The sequence below is a fragment of the Chelon labrosus genome, assembly GCF_963514085.1.
Source record: "Chelon labrosus genome assembly, chromosome: 1".
Lineage (NCBI taxonomy): Eukaryota > Metazoa > Chordata > Actinopteri > Mugiliformes > Mugilidae > Chelon > Chelon labrosus.
This window is the reverse complement of record NC_140337.1, coordinates 16861486-16875489: the sequence shown is the minus strand read 5'-3', so window position 1 is coordinate 16875489 and position 14004 is coordinate 16861486. Positions and strand designations below refer to the sequence as shown.

General features: G+C 43.1%; 2 protein-coding genes across 10 annotated transcripts in view; both read left to right on the top strand.

The window, feature by feature from the left end:
• The first annotated feature begins 697 nt into the window (after positions 1-697).
• Positions 698-5824, top strand: krcp (kelch repeat-containing protein). 2 transcript variants are annotated; one of them, XM_084543407.1, is made up of 14 exons: positions 698-894; positions 1022-1183; positions 1285-1366; positions 1454-1513; positions 1616-1868; positions 2071-2169; positions 2612-2743; positions 2837-3024; positions 3116-3312; positions 3426-3520; positions 3599-3653; positions 3811-3908; positions 5101-5361; positions 5458-5824. In XM_084543407.1, the coding sequence occupies exons 1-13, from the start codon at positions 833-835 to the stop codon at positions 5343-5345; spliced, it is 1728 nt and encodes a 575-aa protein (XP_084399533.1). In that variant the 5' UTR covers positions 698-832; the 3' UTR covers positions 5346-5361; positions 5458-5824. The 2 variants fall into 2 exon arrangements, with proteins under 2 accessions (XP_084399533.1, XP_084399532.1); XM_084543406.1 differs by having other exon boundaries at positions 5101-5824.
• Positions 5825-12204: 6380 nt separating this feature from the next.
• mark2b (MAP/microtubule affinity-regulating kinase 2b) overlaps positions 12205-14004 on the top strand; it is a 45965-nt gene continuing 44165 nt past the window's right edge. For 3 of the 8 annotated variants that reach the window (XM_084543665.1, XM_084543669.1, XM_084543668.1), the window contains exon 1: positions 12206-13759. In XM_084543665.1, coding sequence (XP_084399791.1) covers positions 13709-13759 — 51 coding nt within the window. In that variant the 5' untranslated portion in view covers positions 12206-13708. Of the gene's footprint in view, positions 13760-14004 lie in introns of all 8 variants that reach the window. The other 5 variants (XM_084543666.1, XM_084543664.1, XM_084543670.1 and 2 more) reach the window with 4 other exon arrangements.

Genomic DNA, 14004 nt, shown 5'->3' with positions numbered 1-14004 from the left:
AGCCGCAATGTTTTGTCAGCGATTTGTCTAGTTTACTTACACGTAAATTATTTAAAGTGTCCAATATTAAATGAAATAAATTAAAAAATAAACAATTACATGGTAATACATTAGGTAAAACATTTAATTAACAGCTACACGATTAAAAAGTTGATTAAACTTACAAGGTTGTTGTTTTTTTTGAGAAAATCTGTCGATTTTATGTCCTATTTATTTATTTTCTCATGTCATATTTATTTTATGACCTCTCTCCTTTTATTTGGTTCATAACCAGTAGTTTTTCTCGTCATAACAAGGAAAAACGAGATTATTGACATTTCCGCAAAACAACTGACGTGTCTGAGTAAACAAAAGACAAAATAAATAAAGTCTTTAGACAAAATAGGAAGTAAATCATAGTAGTTTCCATAATTTCAGCATACAGTATGCCATAAAATGCTAAAATATAGTGACTTCCTATGAAACACAGTTTATGGTTAGTGTTCTTGAACGTATCGCGGCACCAGCCTCTGATTGCCTCGCAGCTACTGATTCGCTTTCCGGGGTGTGCTTCATATACACATCAGAATGAGTGGCACGGGCGGAGCTCTGGTTCGCCGTACGTTCGACAGCGTATACTCCGGTTTAGAAGATGTCCCGAACAACAAAACAAGCGCTCAAACAAAAAGAACTGGCGCGGAGTTTGGAATCGATGTACACAGAGCTGTGGCGGGAGGTGGTTTAAAGCGGACAGATAGAAAGACAAGTGGCGTTTTGATATTTTAAAAGAGCGCGTTGATAAAAGAAGACAGGTTTTAAAAAACCGTGGCATTTATAGAGGGAAGCCGTAAAGATGGGCGACTTCGGAGTTTATGCGGTTTTCGGGGAACACGGTCCGCCTCAGAGGCTGCTGGGGTAAGACACTTGTTGATGGCTTTTAAGAAGAAATAACTTGAGCACGCAGTTACAATATTTTCAATAAATATTAAGCTTCGTTTTTGACCAGCGTGCTCTTATTTAATTGTCTTTTTTTTATTACCAGTGCTCACGGGTCGTGCAGGGTTTCTGTTGCAGTACCGCCGACTGTCCGGCAGGTGGTGCTGTTCAGCAGCGGGCCGTGGGGCCAGATGATCTGCGTCAACGCGGAGCTCAACGACGCTGATAGGATCCCAATCACTATAGGAAAACTGACCCCTTATAACAAGTAGGCTCCCACAGACTCCAAAGTTAATATTTGTGCTTTAAAATATTTAAGATGTCAAGTGCAAATGCTACAATTTGAGACACTGCACGTGTGTCCTCCAGGTGTCTGTCATGGGAGCAGTGGGAAGAGGAGACATGGATAGACAGCGTCACACTGAGAGTCAGTCTGGAGGGAGGAAACCTGGTAAATATCAAACAAACCCAAAAAACATTAGAGAATGACAAACTCCCAAAAAACCTTAAACTAATGTGTAAATGTTCATTTCTTCAGTCGGAAGCAGATCGGTCAGAACCAGAGCTCATCCTGGCTGTGAAGGAATACACACCAAAGGTATCCCTAACATTTCCCACAATGCTCCTTTCTGCAGTTTAAGCGGGGGACTACATGTTTTTTTGGTTGCATGCAAATATTGACGCTTCTCTGCAACCCCAGGACGTGGGGCCTCCCCTCGCAGCCCGTGAGCTCAAGGGCAAGAGGAAGAGAGAGCGAGTGGCAGAAGAAGACGCCGACAAGAAGGAGGTGACGAAGGCAAGAGGGGAGGAGGAGGAGGAGGAAGAAGTAGAGAACATGTGTCCAAATGGTACACTGGAGAAGAACACGCCTAAACGAAAGGTCAAAGGGCAAACCAGAAGTAGCCAAAAGCTATTTAACAGCGGAGCGGAAACCACTAAGATGAAGGGAGCAGGTGAGAGAGGCAGAATATTGTAATGTTGATCATTGTAGTCCAGTTGTAGTCTTTTGGTTCGAGCTTTTTTCTTACGGTGGGATTTATCTGACGAGATAAAAGTGTGCTTTGTGTTAATTTATGCCAGAGACGCTCCTGTGGTTTGCTGTGGAGGTGTAAAGTTTCTCTCATTGTCTACTCCTTCTGTTTTTCCTTTCTGCAGCTAAAGTAGCAGAGGAGACGCAGGGGATTGTGGGAAGAACGCCTCCTCAGAGCGCAGCGAGGACGAAGAGTAGGCAGGCCAAGACTCCCACGCACGCCGGTGCGTCCCATTTAAGATGTTGTTTTTATTTTGTACCTTTTTTGTCTTATTTGTACCCGCTGATGCGCTGATGCACGTCGCCCACCTGAGTTCAGGAGAAGAGTGCTTTCTCTTCGTCTTCTTCCTCTGTTAGCGAGAAGTGTTCACTGCAGGAATGCAGCGTTCAGAAAACGGAGGGATAAAGATAAAGTTTAGAACAGACTATGCCTTTTGGCACGCTAGCTGTTTCACTGGAAGGGCTCTTCATAAACGCAGCATTTGTACAAAGGTCAGGCATGCATCAGTGGATATGAAGTACCATGATGTGTCCTAGCTGTGTTGCACTTAAAGCCTTTGTACATGTTCAGAGCTTATTATTAACAATTCCTCTGTGAGGAAACTGTAAATAAAATGTTTGTCCAGAGGTAGAGAGAGTGATATTTAACGTTTTGTTTTCCTGCAGCCCCACTGATCAGCCCATCAGGTCGCTGGGGTCAGACTTTATGTCCCATCGATGCTCAGACGGCCATTCTGATTGGAGGCCAGGGAGCCAGGATGCAGTTCTGCAAGGATCCCATGTGGAAGCTCTGCACGGGTCAGTCAGTTGTGAACAACGAGGAGTTTTGTTTAAGAGTGTTTTTTTGTTTCCCGTGGGTCCATGTTAGAGTTTGTCTTCTCTGCCTTACAGAGGACATGTCCTGGATGGCCGCAGAGACTCTGGCAGAGGGTCCGACCCCCGAGGCCAGGATTGGCCACACGGCCATCTACGACCCGGAGTCGAGACGGATCTTCGTGTTCGGAGGCTCCAAGAACAAGAAGTGGTTCAATGACGTGCACATCCTGGACACACAGAGCTGGAAGTGGACCATGGTGGAGGTGTGCTAGCCTTGTTCAAGCTCCACACCCTCTAATGATTGTGTTTCTGCTTCTTCTCTTGTCTTCATGTCCTCCATCTTGTCTCCTCCAGGCTCAGGGTAAGGTTCCTCCTCTGGCCTACCACAGCTGCAGCCTGTTCAGGGGTGAACTCTTCGTTCTGGGAGGAGTGTTCCCTTGCCCCAACCCGGAGCCTGACGGCTGCAGTGACTCACTGTACATCTTCGATCCCCACCTCTCCATCTGGTACCAGCCCATAGTCACAGGAGACAAACCCTCCCCACGCTCAGGGTAACACGACTCGATCCAAATCTTCCTTTCACGACACACTCATTTTTAAGCATTTTGTGTTTCGTTCAGCTCTTCAGCCGCGTCTTTATTTTATTCTTGTTGTTTTGTTGCAGTCACTCTGCATGTGTGATGCAGGAGAGGAAGATCTATGTGTTTGGAGGCTGGGACACGCCCGTCTGCTACAATGACATGTACATGCTGGACCTGGGTAAGCCTTTCTGGTGGATATCTGTCCACACACACAAGTTTTACAAATCTGGAGTCTAACGTGTTTTTGATTTTGTAGGCCTGATGGAGTTTTCTGCTGTCAAAACCTTTGGGAAAGCCCCCTCACCCCGAAGGTATACAACAAAAAAAAACACAGACTATTATTTCGGCCGATTGTTTTTAGCCACCAAAATCTTGTTTAAAATCTATTTTAGAATATTTCAAACAACATTAATCTTGTGGCCTCTGTTCGGTGTTTAATCAACATAACTGTGTGTGTGTGTCTTCCAGCTGGCACGGCAGCGCTGTGCTCTCAGACACAAAGTTCCTGATCCATGGCGGTTACAACGGGAACAATGCCCTCAGCGACGCCTTCATCTTTGACATAGGTGAGATGTAGTTCATGCCCTGGTAAGGAGACTCGTAGCAGGCGTTAAAGTTATTTTAAAAAACTGTGGGTTAACACACACACACACACACACACACACACACACACACACACACACACACACACACACACACACACACACACACAGATTTGAGCAAAATCACTGATGCCTCACAGTAAGAAGGTCCCGGGTTCGAATCCATGAGCCGACTGGGCCTTTCTGTGTGGAGTTTGCATGTTCTCCCTGTGTCTGTGTGGGTTCTCTCTGGGTACTCCAGCTTCCTCCCACCGTCCAAAGACATGCTGGTTAGGTTAAATGGTTAAATTATTCTAAATTGGCCGTAGGTGTGAGCGTGAGTGTGAATGGTTGTCTGTCTCTCTGTGTTAGCCCTATGGTAGACCGGAGACCTGTCCAGGGTGTACCCCGCCTCTCGCCCATGACAGCTGGGATAGCCTCCAGCAGACCCCGTGACCCTTCACAGGAACAAGTGGTTACAGAAGATGAATAAATGAATGAATGAATGAATGAATGAATGATTTGAGCAAAACAGAAAGTTTAGGGAATGTCTTGGTTAGAGGTAATGTTCCTTTTGGACATTAAAGCTGCAGGGTGGAGCCTTTAACTCCTCCTGCTGGTCGTGAGAGGAATTACACAACCACTATAATGCATATTATGCATATTGCACTGTCTACAGTCCCTCTGTGTCTGTTTTCTTCTTTTTCTTTTGGTATTTTCTTGAATGCTTCCTGGGTTTTATTTATTTAAAAAAAATAAAAATAATAATTCTGGCATGACTTTGTCTGCTACCAAGGTGAACGGAGGAGGAAAATAAATCATAGGCTGGTCAAGCACTTGTAGTAAATGGAACAACTTTATTAGACCGACACTTTCTGCCTTAATAAAGTTTTTTCCCAAAGAATAGTAGCTTTCTTTCTTTCTCATGTCTGTACGTTAAATATAAAGCTACACCCAGCAGCTAGTTAGCTTAGCTTAGCATAGAAAAAAAAAAAAACCAACTAGCATGGAAGCCAGACCAACTTCTCCACCTTCGTGACTTTAGTAGACCTTTTCATCTAACTAAACTAAAACTATATATTTAAAAATGTTTATCTTCTTTATTGAGCACAATCAATCAAGGTTCTACACCATGAATACATTTGCGAGTGAATAACGTTTTGTTTCGCCGTTTCAGACACCAGCAGCTGGACAGAGGTCACCCTCCCTCAGCTTTCCGTCCCCAGGGCGGGGCACTCCATCATCACCATGGCGACGGCCGGTCACCGCCGTTTCTCAGAGGAGGGCGGAGACGTGGACATGAGCGCCGCCGCCGGCTCCGACAGCAGAACTCTGCTGGTGTTCGGAGGCGGAGACAACGAGGGCAACTTCTACTCCGACCTGACGACCGTCGCCGTGGAGGACGTGCTCGCTGCTATTTAGAGAGCGTGAGTCAGAGGTGAATCCTGACTCCGTGTGAAGCCGAATCTGAACACCCCCCTGCACCTGCTTTTATTATTTATATTCACTCTGTTTTTCTCTCTCTCTCTTCCAGTTGTCTGTTTGAAAGGGTTTTACAGTTTTAATTTCAAAAAAATCTCTATGTAAGGTGTAAATTTCAAGCCAAAAGTCTCCTATTATGAATAAAATATACAATTGATAATGGTTTAAAACATCAAGAAACTTACTTTTTAGTTTTATGTACATACATTTAAAACATCTTCAGTGTTTTGCTCAGGTAAGATTTTTATGTTGTGTCTTTGTGTTGCTTTCAGTAGCTCAGCTGATCTCTGATCTAGATTATGTCGCCTCTATAGGTCTGCTGATATTCATTCCTAACTTCCTCTTTTTGTCTTTTAACTATCATTTATTTCCTGTACAGATGCATTTTGCACTTGGCTTTGTTTTTACTTAATAAACCTTTGTCCTGTAATTTGGCATTTTGTCTTTCAGCTCATCATTATCTCTATAAAGAAAGTTAACCCACTTAGATTATCTCAACCTTTCCTATTTGCCAAATAATGAACCCAACTTTGTATTCAAGTATAAAACTGTGTGAGGTGTACAAACCAGTGTGATTTAAACGAGGTCTGGCCTATTATTAACATCCCTGCTGACCTGGGATTGGCTCTAACACTAACAGGAGCTAACGTGAGACTGGTTATCTTCAAAGAGCTGAATGGAGACCTCTTAATAAAAGATTAGTGGCGCTCGAGAGGGATTATCTCAGCTTCGGCCCAATTGCTGATAATGGTGTCATGGATGTTTTAATATTTTTATTGGATTATACGCTGCACACAGCCTTGTCTTTGGTAGCATGAGGTTCACTGAAGTCAGTAAATGTCCAGCATTAAAGGGTGTGTTCTCTCTCTCTCTCTCTCCGGGTTATAGCAGCTGTTTAGAGCACTTACTTTATGTGTTTAATAGTTTAGTTCAGGGGATTTTGGTATTTCAATCCATGTCTGAAAACAGTTATAAATGTAGTTTTATCAGGGATGAAGATGGAAGCTGCAAAGTTTTCTTTCTGCCCCAATGACTTACCTGCCAGACTGATGACATTCTCATCAGCCTCAGCTGTAAAATGAGTTCACATCATCTCATCTTATTAACACATCACATAATCATGTTAGCGGGCTAGCATGCGCTGATAGGACAGAAATCTATCTTTTTTAGCAAATGCTAGCAAGCTAACATGATTATCCGATGTAATGCGCACAGTAAATATGCTAGCCAAACCTCAGCTACAAAAACTTTAATTTACACAGCGTGCAGAGTGATGTGTTTCTTCTGTATGTTTATGTATTTCCCCAAAATAACATTGCTAAGAAAAGCCCAGTCTGCTCCGACTGATCACACCCCAATGGCAGCTACCATTCATGTTTTAATGAACTGAAGTGTCACTGGTGAAGGAGAGGTGCAGGGAAAGGAAAGGGGGCGGGCTTTAAAATCTGAGAAAGCATTTGATTGGACGGAAAGTTAGCACACGCCCCCAAGTGCAGGATGAGGCATCAAGGAAGTTATCAACTCTAAAATACCTACAAAACAACTTTTTTACTCACTGGGACAAACAGTAGCTCAAAGGTGGGAATGTCCTGGTTGTAAGTATGTTATCTACATGTAGTGATATTTGTTACAGTTGTTTTTTCATCACATAACAGAAAAGATTCCTAAAAAACAAAACAACTACGCTGTAATTTAAAACTAGTGGGATTTTGAATGTATGACTTCTGTTTTCTTGTCCCTGCCTTCTGGGTGATGATAAGGGTGACTAATCTTCATAAAAGTCTAAGCAGAAGGAGTCAGAGTTTGACCTTTGTGCTTATTTTGTAACTTAAAAAAAAAAAAAAAACAAGCCACAAAACTGTTTTCATCCACTCCAAGTCATTTCCTGTGGTGATGAAAAGGAAAGCCTGACTTCCTCAAAAATATTCAATCAAAAAGAAATTGCTTTTCTCGTTTCCCTTTTAGACTTGTGAACAGTTTTCCCACTTGAGCCTTTCGCAGCAAAGCATAAATCATGCACTGTAAAGAAAGTCTTCTTTACCACTCATAATTAAATACAATGTGTTTGAATAATACTGGAGCTAACGCAACTACCATTGCAAGCTACACCGTGTTGTACTCACTGTGACTGGAGCAGAGTCTGTTTCTGGCTTTGGTTTTTACTGCACACTGTGAGTCTAAATGTCCAGGTCAAAGCAGGATCTTCACCTTTCAGACTGCTGAAGGAAGGAGTATGATCCTCAGGCAAACTTTTTGTTTAGCCTGTTGTACCCCTACAAGACCTTTACAGATTCTACTGTTTATGTATGTATTTGTACTATTATAACCAGATCCCAATTCTACCCTTTGAGGTAATTTGCTGTGTTCATCTGAGCATAGAAAAGACAGAGGGTGTCCTGTGGTGTCTGGCAACAGAATGTTATTAGTGGGGCCCTATGGATCCTATGGGTTGAGGGGAGGGGCCTCTGTGGATCATCCCACAGATACTTGATCACTTTGGGATCTAGTGAATTTGGAGGTCAGGTCAACACTTTGTGGTGTTCTTCATGTTTTTTTTTTTTTAGTTGTTCCTAAAGTGTGTGTGTCTGTGTCAGGCTGCATCCTGCCGGGGATGGCTGCTGCCATCAAGGAGTGTCATTGCTATGGGGTGGGGGTGCCTGGTCTGGTCTAGGTGGGTGCTACATGTCTAAGTAACATCCACATGAATGAATGGCAGGTCTAAAAGTTTCCCAGCAGAACACTGTATTGTCACGAGATGGTCGATGTTATTTACTTCTCCTGTCAGTGGTTTTAATGTTGTGGCTGATTGGTGTATACCGACATAGGATTTTCACTACATCAAACTTGCAACTTATAGTCACTTTTAGGACATTTGACTCTGGACAAGCAATGATAAGAATCATTTGGTGCAAGAGTGGATTCCCCCGGTCGTGTCTTTCTGAGATTGCAAAATCACTCCTGACGCCTGGATGGTTCGTGAGCCACTGCATTTAGCTCCCATTTTACAATTACAGAAAAAAAAAAAAAAAACTCGGTGATGAGAGTATGAATATTACCACTGAGTTGCAGCTGGTATCAGGTGGTACCTGATAAACAACACACGCCAGGCTCAACAGGGAAAATGACTGACTCCATATAAATAACTGTTATTACAGCCTCGACCTGTCCACATTTGGCAACCTGAAATAAGAGACTGGAGATTAAAAGTGAGATTTAAAATACATCCTGTAATTAACATTAATTGCAGGCTTCAATCTGTAACAGTATGTGGGATAGCTGGATAGCTAGATAGATAGATAGATAGATAGATAGATATAGATGTAATGTATTCAGGGATCCTGCAGGTGGCGACACTTTAGCACATTTTCCTCTGCAGCAAGCGAGATTCCTGCTACAACAACAACCTGAATGTAGTTTTTTTTTTTTTTATAAGACTGTGGTGTCAATGGGTTCATGCATTCAGTATTTTTGTATGAACGTTAACAGGGCTGGTATTTTGGTAAGGGTGTCGTCCTCTCTCCCGGGGTTCACCATGTCAGCTTGGGCGTGCTCCAGCACCCTGAAGTCAAGTCCAGTCAAGTCCGTTTGGACAAGTTCACTGACAGATGAGTCTCGGGAAATGTCCAGCCAGTTTACAGTAACAGGGTTGGTGACGAGTGCAGATAAACACTGAAAACAAATGTGTTTGTCTCTCTGTAATGGTGCGCATACCCTTGACTACACTCCCTCCATCACCAGGGAGTTGATTTTCCCCTTGATTCATCGGGAAATCCTGCCAGTTGGATGCTCTCCCAGACGCTCCCAACCAGCCACTCGTACCCCTTCATTTCCTGAATTCTTTTTTATTTTCTACATAACATCCTCACATTGTGCTAATGGCAGTATTTGGTATTGCGACCTGAGTTCAGACTTCTCCTGGCAGCCATATCAGTCTTTGTCAGTCTATGGCTGTTGCTAAGTAACTTGGAAATGTCTATACCCGCTGTCAGCATCTCTCACATGTATGTATGTATATATGTACTTACAATTTATTTCTACAGCTGTGGGAGCGAAGGAGGGGGCATTTAACTCAATCAGATCAGGGTGTCGTTATCTAATTGGCTATGATATGCACAGATAAATTAAGATATTAAAAACTGGGACAGTAAAGATGAAAGGAAATGTAGGAGGTTTTATATGGCGCAGTAATTCAACTACCTTTTAGCCGTGCTTGTGGGCATGATGAGCAGAGGAACTCGATGATAGTGTAGTATAATATAGATAGTATGGTTCATTGGGCACACATAAATGAAAACTACTAAATCTTAGCTTCATGAATGTTTTGGTTTCCAGTATTTTTATTTCAACTAACTGAGAGCTGTTGAGTCAACTGTGTTTTCATTTTGGAGGCTGTGGTCTGTAAGTACTGTTGAACCGTATTGTGTTCCACCCCCACAGGTTTCGACTATTTTAGTCAGTGGGCTAGGCTAAGTAACAGAAACAAACTACATCCTCCAAAATGATCTTACAGTTTAACACAAACTGGACATTATCACCGTCATGAAGGAGGATTTGGTGAAGGACTGTTTCACTAGCATACCTAATAAACTGGTGTATATCATATCACCTTGTTGGCAAAAGTCTAGCCTTTATACCCCCCATACTATTATATTGTAAAACTGTGGCTTAATTGAAGATATAATAAATATTGAAGTTGGCTATCTCTTTATTTTTTGCTCTGACACAACCATAGTCGCTTCAAATTATCTATAAAGAACTGTAAGTGTTTGAGGTGACAGGTGAACGGAAACAGGGATGTGACTCCATTGCTGAGGCATCTGGCAACTCCAGTAGGTAATCAATCGTGCGATTACTGCCTGCAGAACTGGAGTTTCCAGAGCGATGTGGAAAGGACAAAAAAGAGGCGGGAGCCTCTCTGCTTGTAAAATAAATACATCTCGACAGACACGGGCTTCTTTGTGGGGGTGTTTCTTAGAGATTCCAGCCTTCCTTGAAATAATACCTTTCTTCATTTACTCTACTGAGAGAGATCTCAGCGTTGCATTACACGTGCATGAAGTTGCAGTTGTTCTCTGCTGTTACTGAGAAGTATCTGTAGCAGTCATATTATATAAACTGATCACATGTTAACTGCAAATTTATAAGGTTACGAAGGAAGAGGGAAAAGGTGACACGTAGTGAAGCATAACTATGAAGCGACATACGTCAAATTGTCTTGCAGAATATTTAGCAGATGCACGTGTTGGAGTTACAGGGAAAGGAGAGTTGCAGATAAACCTGCTAACTGTGCATTAAACAAAAATGAAAATGGTGTTTAGATCATGAAGCAAAGTCGCTAATTCATTAGAGAAATCTGTAATAATGACATTAAACTACTGTTTTTTACAACCTGGACCTTATTTCTGGCATAAAATACAATAGTTTACTCACCCTTATAACTTTGGTGTTATTTGGAGTCGTTTGGACGATATTTAGATCCGCATATATCCATATAGTGGGAGTGACTGGGGCACCGAAACACAGCCTCTAAATAACGCAATATCTGCCGCGAAACTCGTTCATTTCACCAATATTTTGTTGTGATACTCTAGTGCTATTCCCCATTGAGTCAGGAGTTACCTATTATCATCATCCGGGGTCTGTAGATTGACCTACTAACCTCTGACCTGGATGATGTCATCTCTGAGCGCCGCACGGCTTGTTTACCTGTAATTTCCTACTGCTAGTTTTTTGCAACATGGCTGAATATTTTCCGATTCTGAGGTTGTGGACGACGACTTTGGCTCAAAACTGTAAGGATGTCCATCATAAACAGAGTATACGGATGAGGAGCTTGTTGAAAGGATGAAAGGAGGAAGCGGAGGCAGAGAGAGGAACAACAAACCGCTGCACGTCCGCGAATAGAGAACAGATAACTCCGGACTCAACGGGGAATAGCACTAGCATATCATAACAAAATATTGGTGAAATGAACGAGTTTCCCTGCAGATAATGCGTTATTTAGAGGCTGCGTTTCGGTGCCCCATTCACTCCCACTATATGGATATACACAGATCTAAATATCTGATGAACGACACCAAATGACACCAAAGTTATATGGGTGAGTAAACTATCGTATTTTATGACAGAAATAAGGTCCGGGTTGTAAAAAACTGTAGTTCCTCTTTAAGAGTGGGACGCTATAACAAAATTCAAAAGCCAGAGTGAGAGGTAGAAGGAGTTATTAACACTCAGTGCTGCTTTAATCACACTGTAATGGAAACATGCTACTAGAACATGGATTCTAGGAAGGTTTAGTGCACAAAGGGATGTAATTAAGCATCTATTAGAGACAGATATCAATTAGGCTTTATTAAAAAACGTTTAAATCCACTATATTTCTTCTTTATTAAAGTCGCGCTGTTGCACACTCCAACCAGTAGGTGGCGGCATTCACCTTTAATTCGTGGTCCGCGGAAGGAAAAGAAAAGACAAAGAAGAAAAGAAGAAGAAGCAACAAATCGTCTATAAATAATCAACACACCAAAAAGCAACAGTTGTGAACTTTAAAGCCCCTGAGTTAATTTTTTTTAGTGTCCCCAACATTTCATACCGTATCTATAACCGTGCAAGATTCACGACAGGATGTGAAGAACACGTACACAACCCCACTGCACCTGCTATTTACCAACCTGGAGAGGAATGGCGGTCGGCAAGCCAAAGGCTCGGAAAACATCGAGTAAAGCCGAACCCGGCGCTCCCTCCCTCCCTCCCTCCCTCCCCAATCCTCTCTCTTTCAGTCGTGGTGCAAGCAGCAGCAGCAGCAGCCATGTTGCCGCGAGCTTGTTCCGGTATCAGGGCAGGATCGTGCGCATAGACAACTGCATTCGGGCGCAGCTCCTCGCCTTTCTCCCCCTGTCGCCCGTGACACGCATCTCTCCCAACGAGAAAAAAAAAAACCCCACTTTGCCGATAATGGATTTTACAACTTGATGATTCCTCCGTCAGCTCGCTGGTGACTGGAATAATAGTCGGTGTGCCGACGGGACGAACTGGTATATATCCTCCACACTGCAGTGCAGCACTGGTGGTGGTGGTGTTGGTGGTGGAGGTGGTGGTGGACGACCTTATTCCAATCACGCAACCGACACAAGGAAGAGCGCCGGTGATTTCCGTGGATTTTGAGTTTTGTGGGTTTGCTCTGAGGCAGTCACCGCCGCTGCGGTCGCAGGGGGGGGAATAAGCTAACCAGCTAGCTTTGCCTCGAAAGAAACGCCGAATTAGCAAGCTACATGGGCTAACACCGAGCAGCCCCAGTTAGCTAGCGAGCAAGCAAGCAAGCAAGCGCAACAAATTAGTTCGTGTTTCTCACCTGCCATGTGATAATATATATATTTTTTTTTTTTTTTTTTTTTTTATACAAGGTGCTGCTTTTATTTTTCGGGATACCGTGCCCCGGATATCTCACTGGGAATATATTTTTTTTTTAATTGTTTTCTTGTGAGTTTGGGAAGGTTGAGACCTCGCCGGGAATAACTTTGGCCTGAAAGTTTGTGGACAACCGGGACCTGGTTTCAAATCTGAAAGGAAACACCTCTTGTCACCAAAAGAGGAGAAGAAAAAAAAAAAAAAAGAGAGACGACGACGACACTACGTTATGAAAAACGACTCTTGGATAAACAAAATTTGTTGTGAGTTTCGGCGGCAGTTGGGGCTTCCTCAGACGTTGGTTAGCAAACCCTTACAGGTTAGCATGTTAGCCACCTAATTGGACCCTGTCTTGTTCAGTGCAACCGTTGCCCAACTTTCCTTCGAAGCTAGCACAACTAGCTATCTGGCCAGAACGTCACAGTACCTGGCGGCTAGCTTGTGGCTAGCTAGCGTCCGTGCTTTAAATCATCATCACCAACGTCTAAAACAAAAAAATAAATAAAAATCACAATTGGGAACTGAGTGTTTTGACACCTGAGCCGAAGCTGAAGAGGAGGAGAAAAAAAAAACTCGCTTTTCTCGTTTTGTGCTTGTTGACAAACATGGGACGTGCGGTTTGCTGCTAGCTAGTTTCTAGCTAGCTGGCTGGCTAACTCGGCTTGTCGCTGGATGTGGGATTCAACTTGTTGATTCACGGGGCTTATTTTGTCGTGCTGCTAGCTGGCTAGCACTGGACATCTGTTGGAAATTTCTCTCCCCCCTCCTCACACCCCCTCCTTGCTCTCAGCTACACAAGTTTTAAATGCACAAGAGACACTGACAAGTCGTTTCACCGTTCCTTTTTCCCCCTTTTTTTTTTTTTTTTTTTTTTGGCAACTCCATATATTTGAAAAATGTCAACAAGGCCCCCTTTGGTGCAAGTTATTGAAAATTCATCCGGGCAGGTAAGTTTGCACCTCTAAACTAAATCTTAAAATACTGCTTAAGGTGATATTTATTCACAAAACTGTTTGAGTAGGAAGTTCTTATCTGCTGTGGAGAGAGAGAGAGAGAGAGAGAGGCCCTGTTTTGGCCTTGTACAGTCTTTGGTTGTCTCTGCGTTTTCTGAGTCTCTGTTGTCTTTGCCACTCAGCAGTGATTCACCAGCTTGCCTACGCACTCGCACTGGATTTCCCACTCCTCGCCGAAA

Coding starts and splice junctions, on each gene's coding strand:
- krcp (XM_084543407.1), top strand. CDS start 833: ATGGGCGACTTCGGAGTTTATGCGGTTTTCGGGGAACACGGTCCGCCT. Junction 1,184..1,284: donor AAACTGACCCCTTATAACAA/GTAGGCTCCCAC, acceptor TGTGTCCTCCAG/GTGTCTGTCATGGGAGCAGT. Junction 1,869..2,070: donor CACTAAGATGAAGGGAGCAG/GTGAGAGAGGCA, acceptor TCCTTTCTGCAG/CTAAAGTAGCAGAGGAGACG.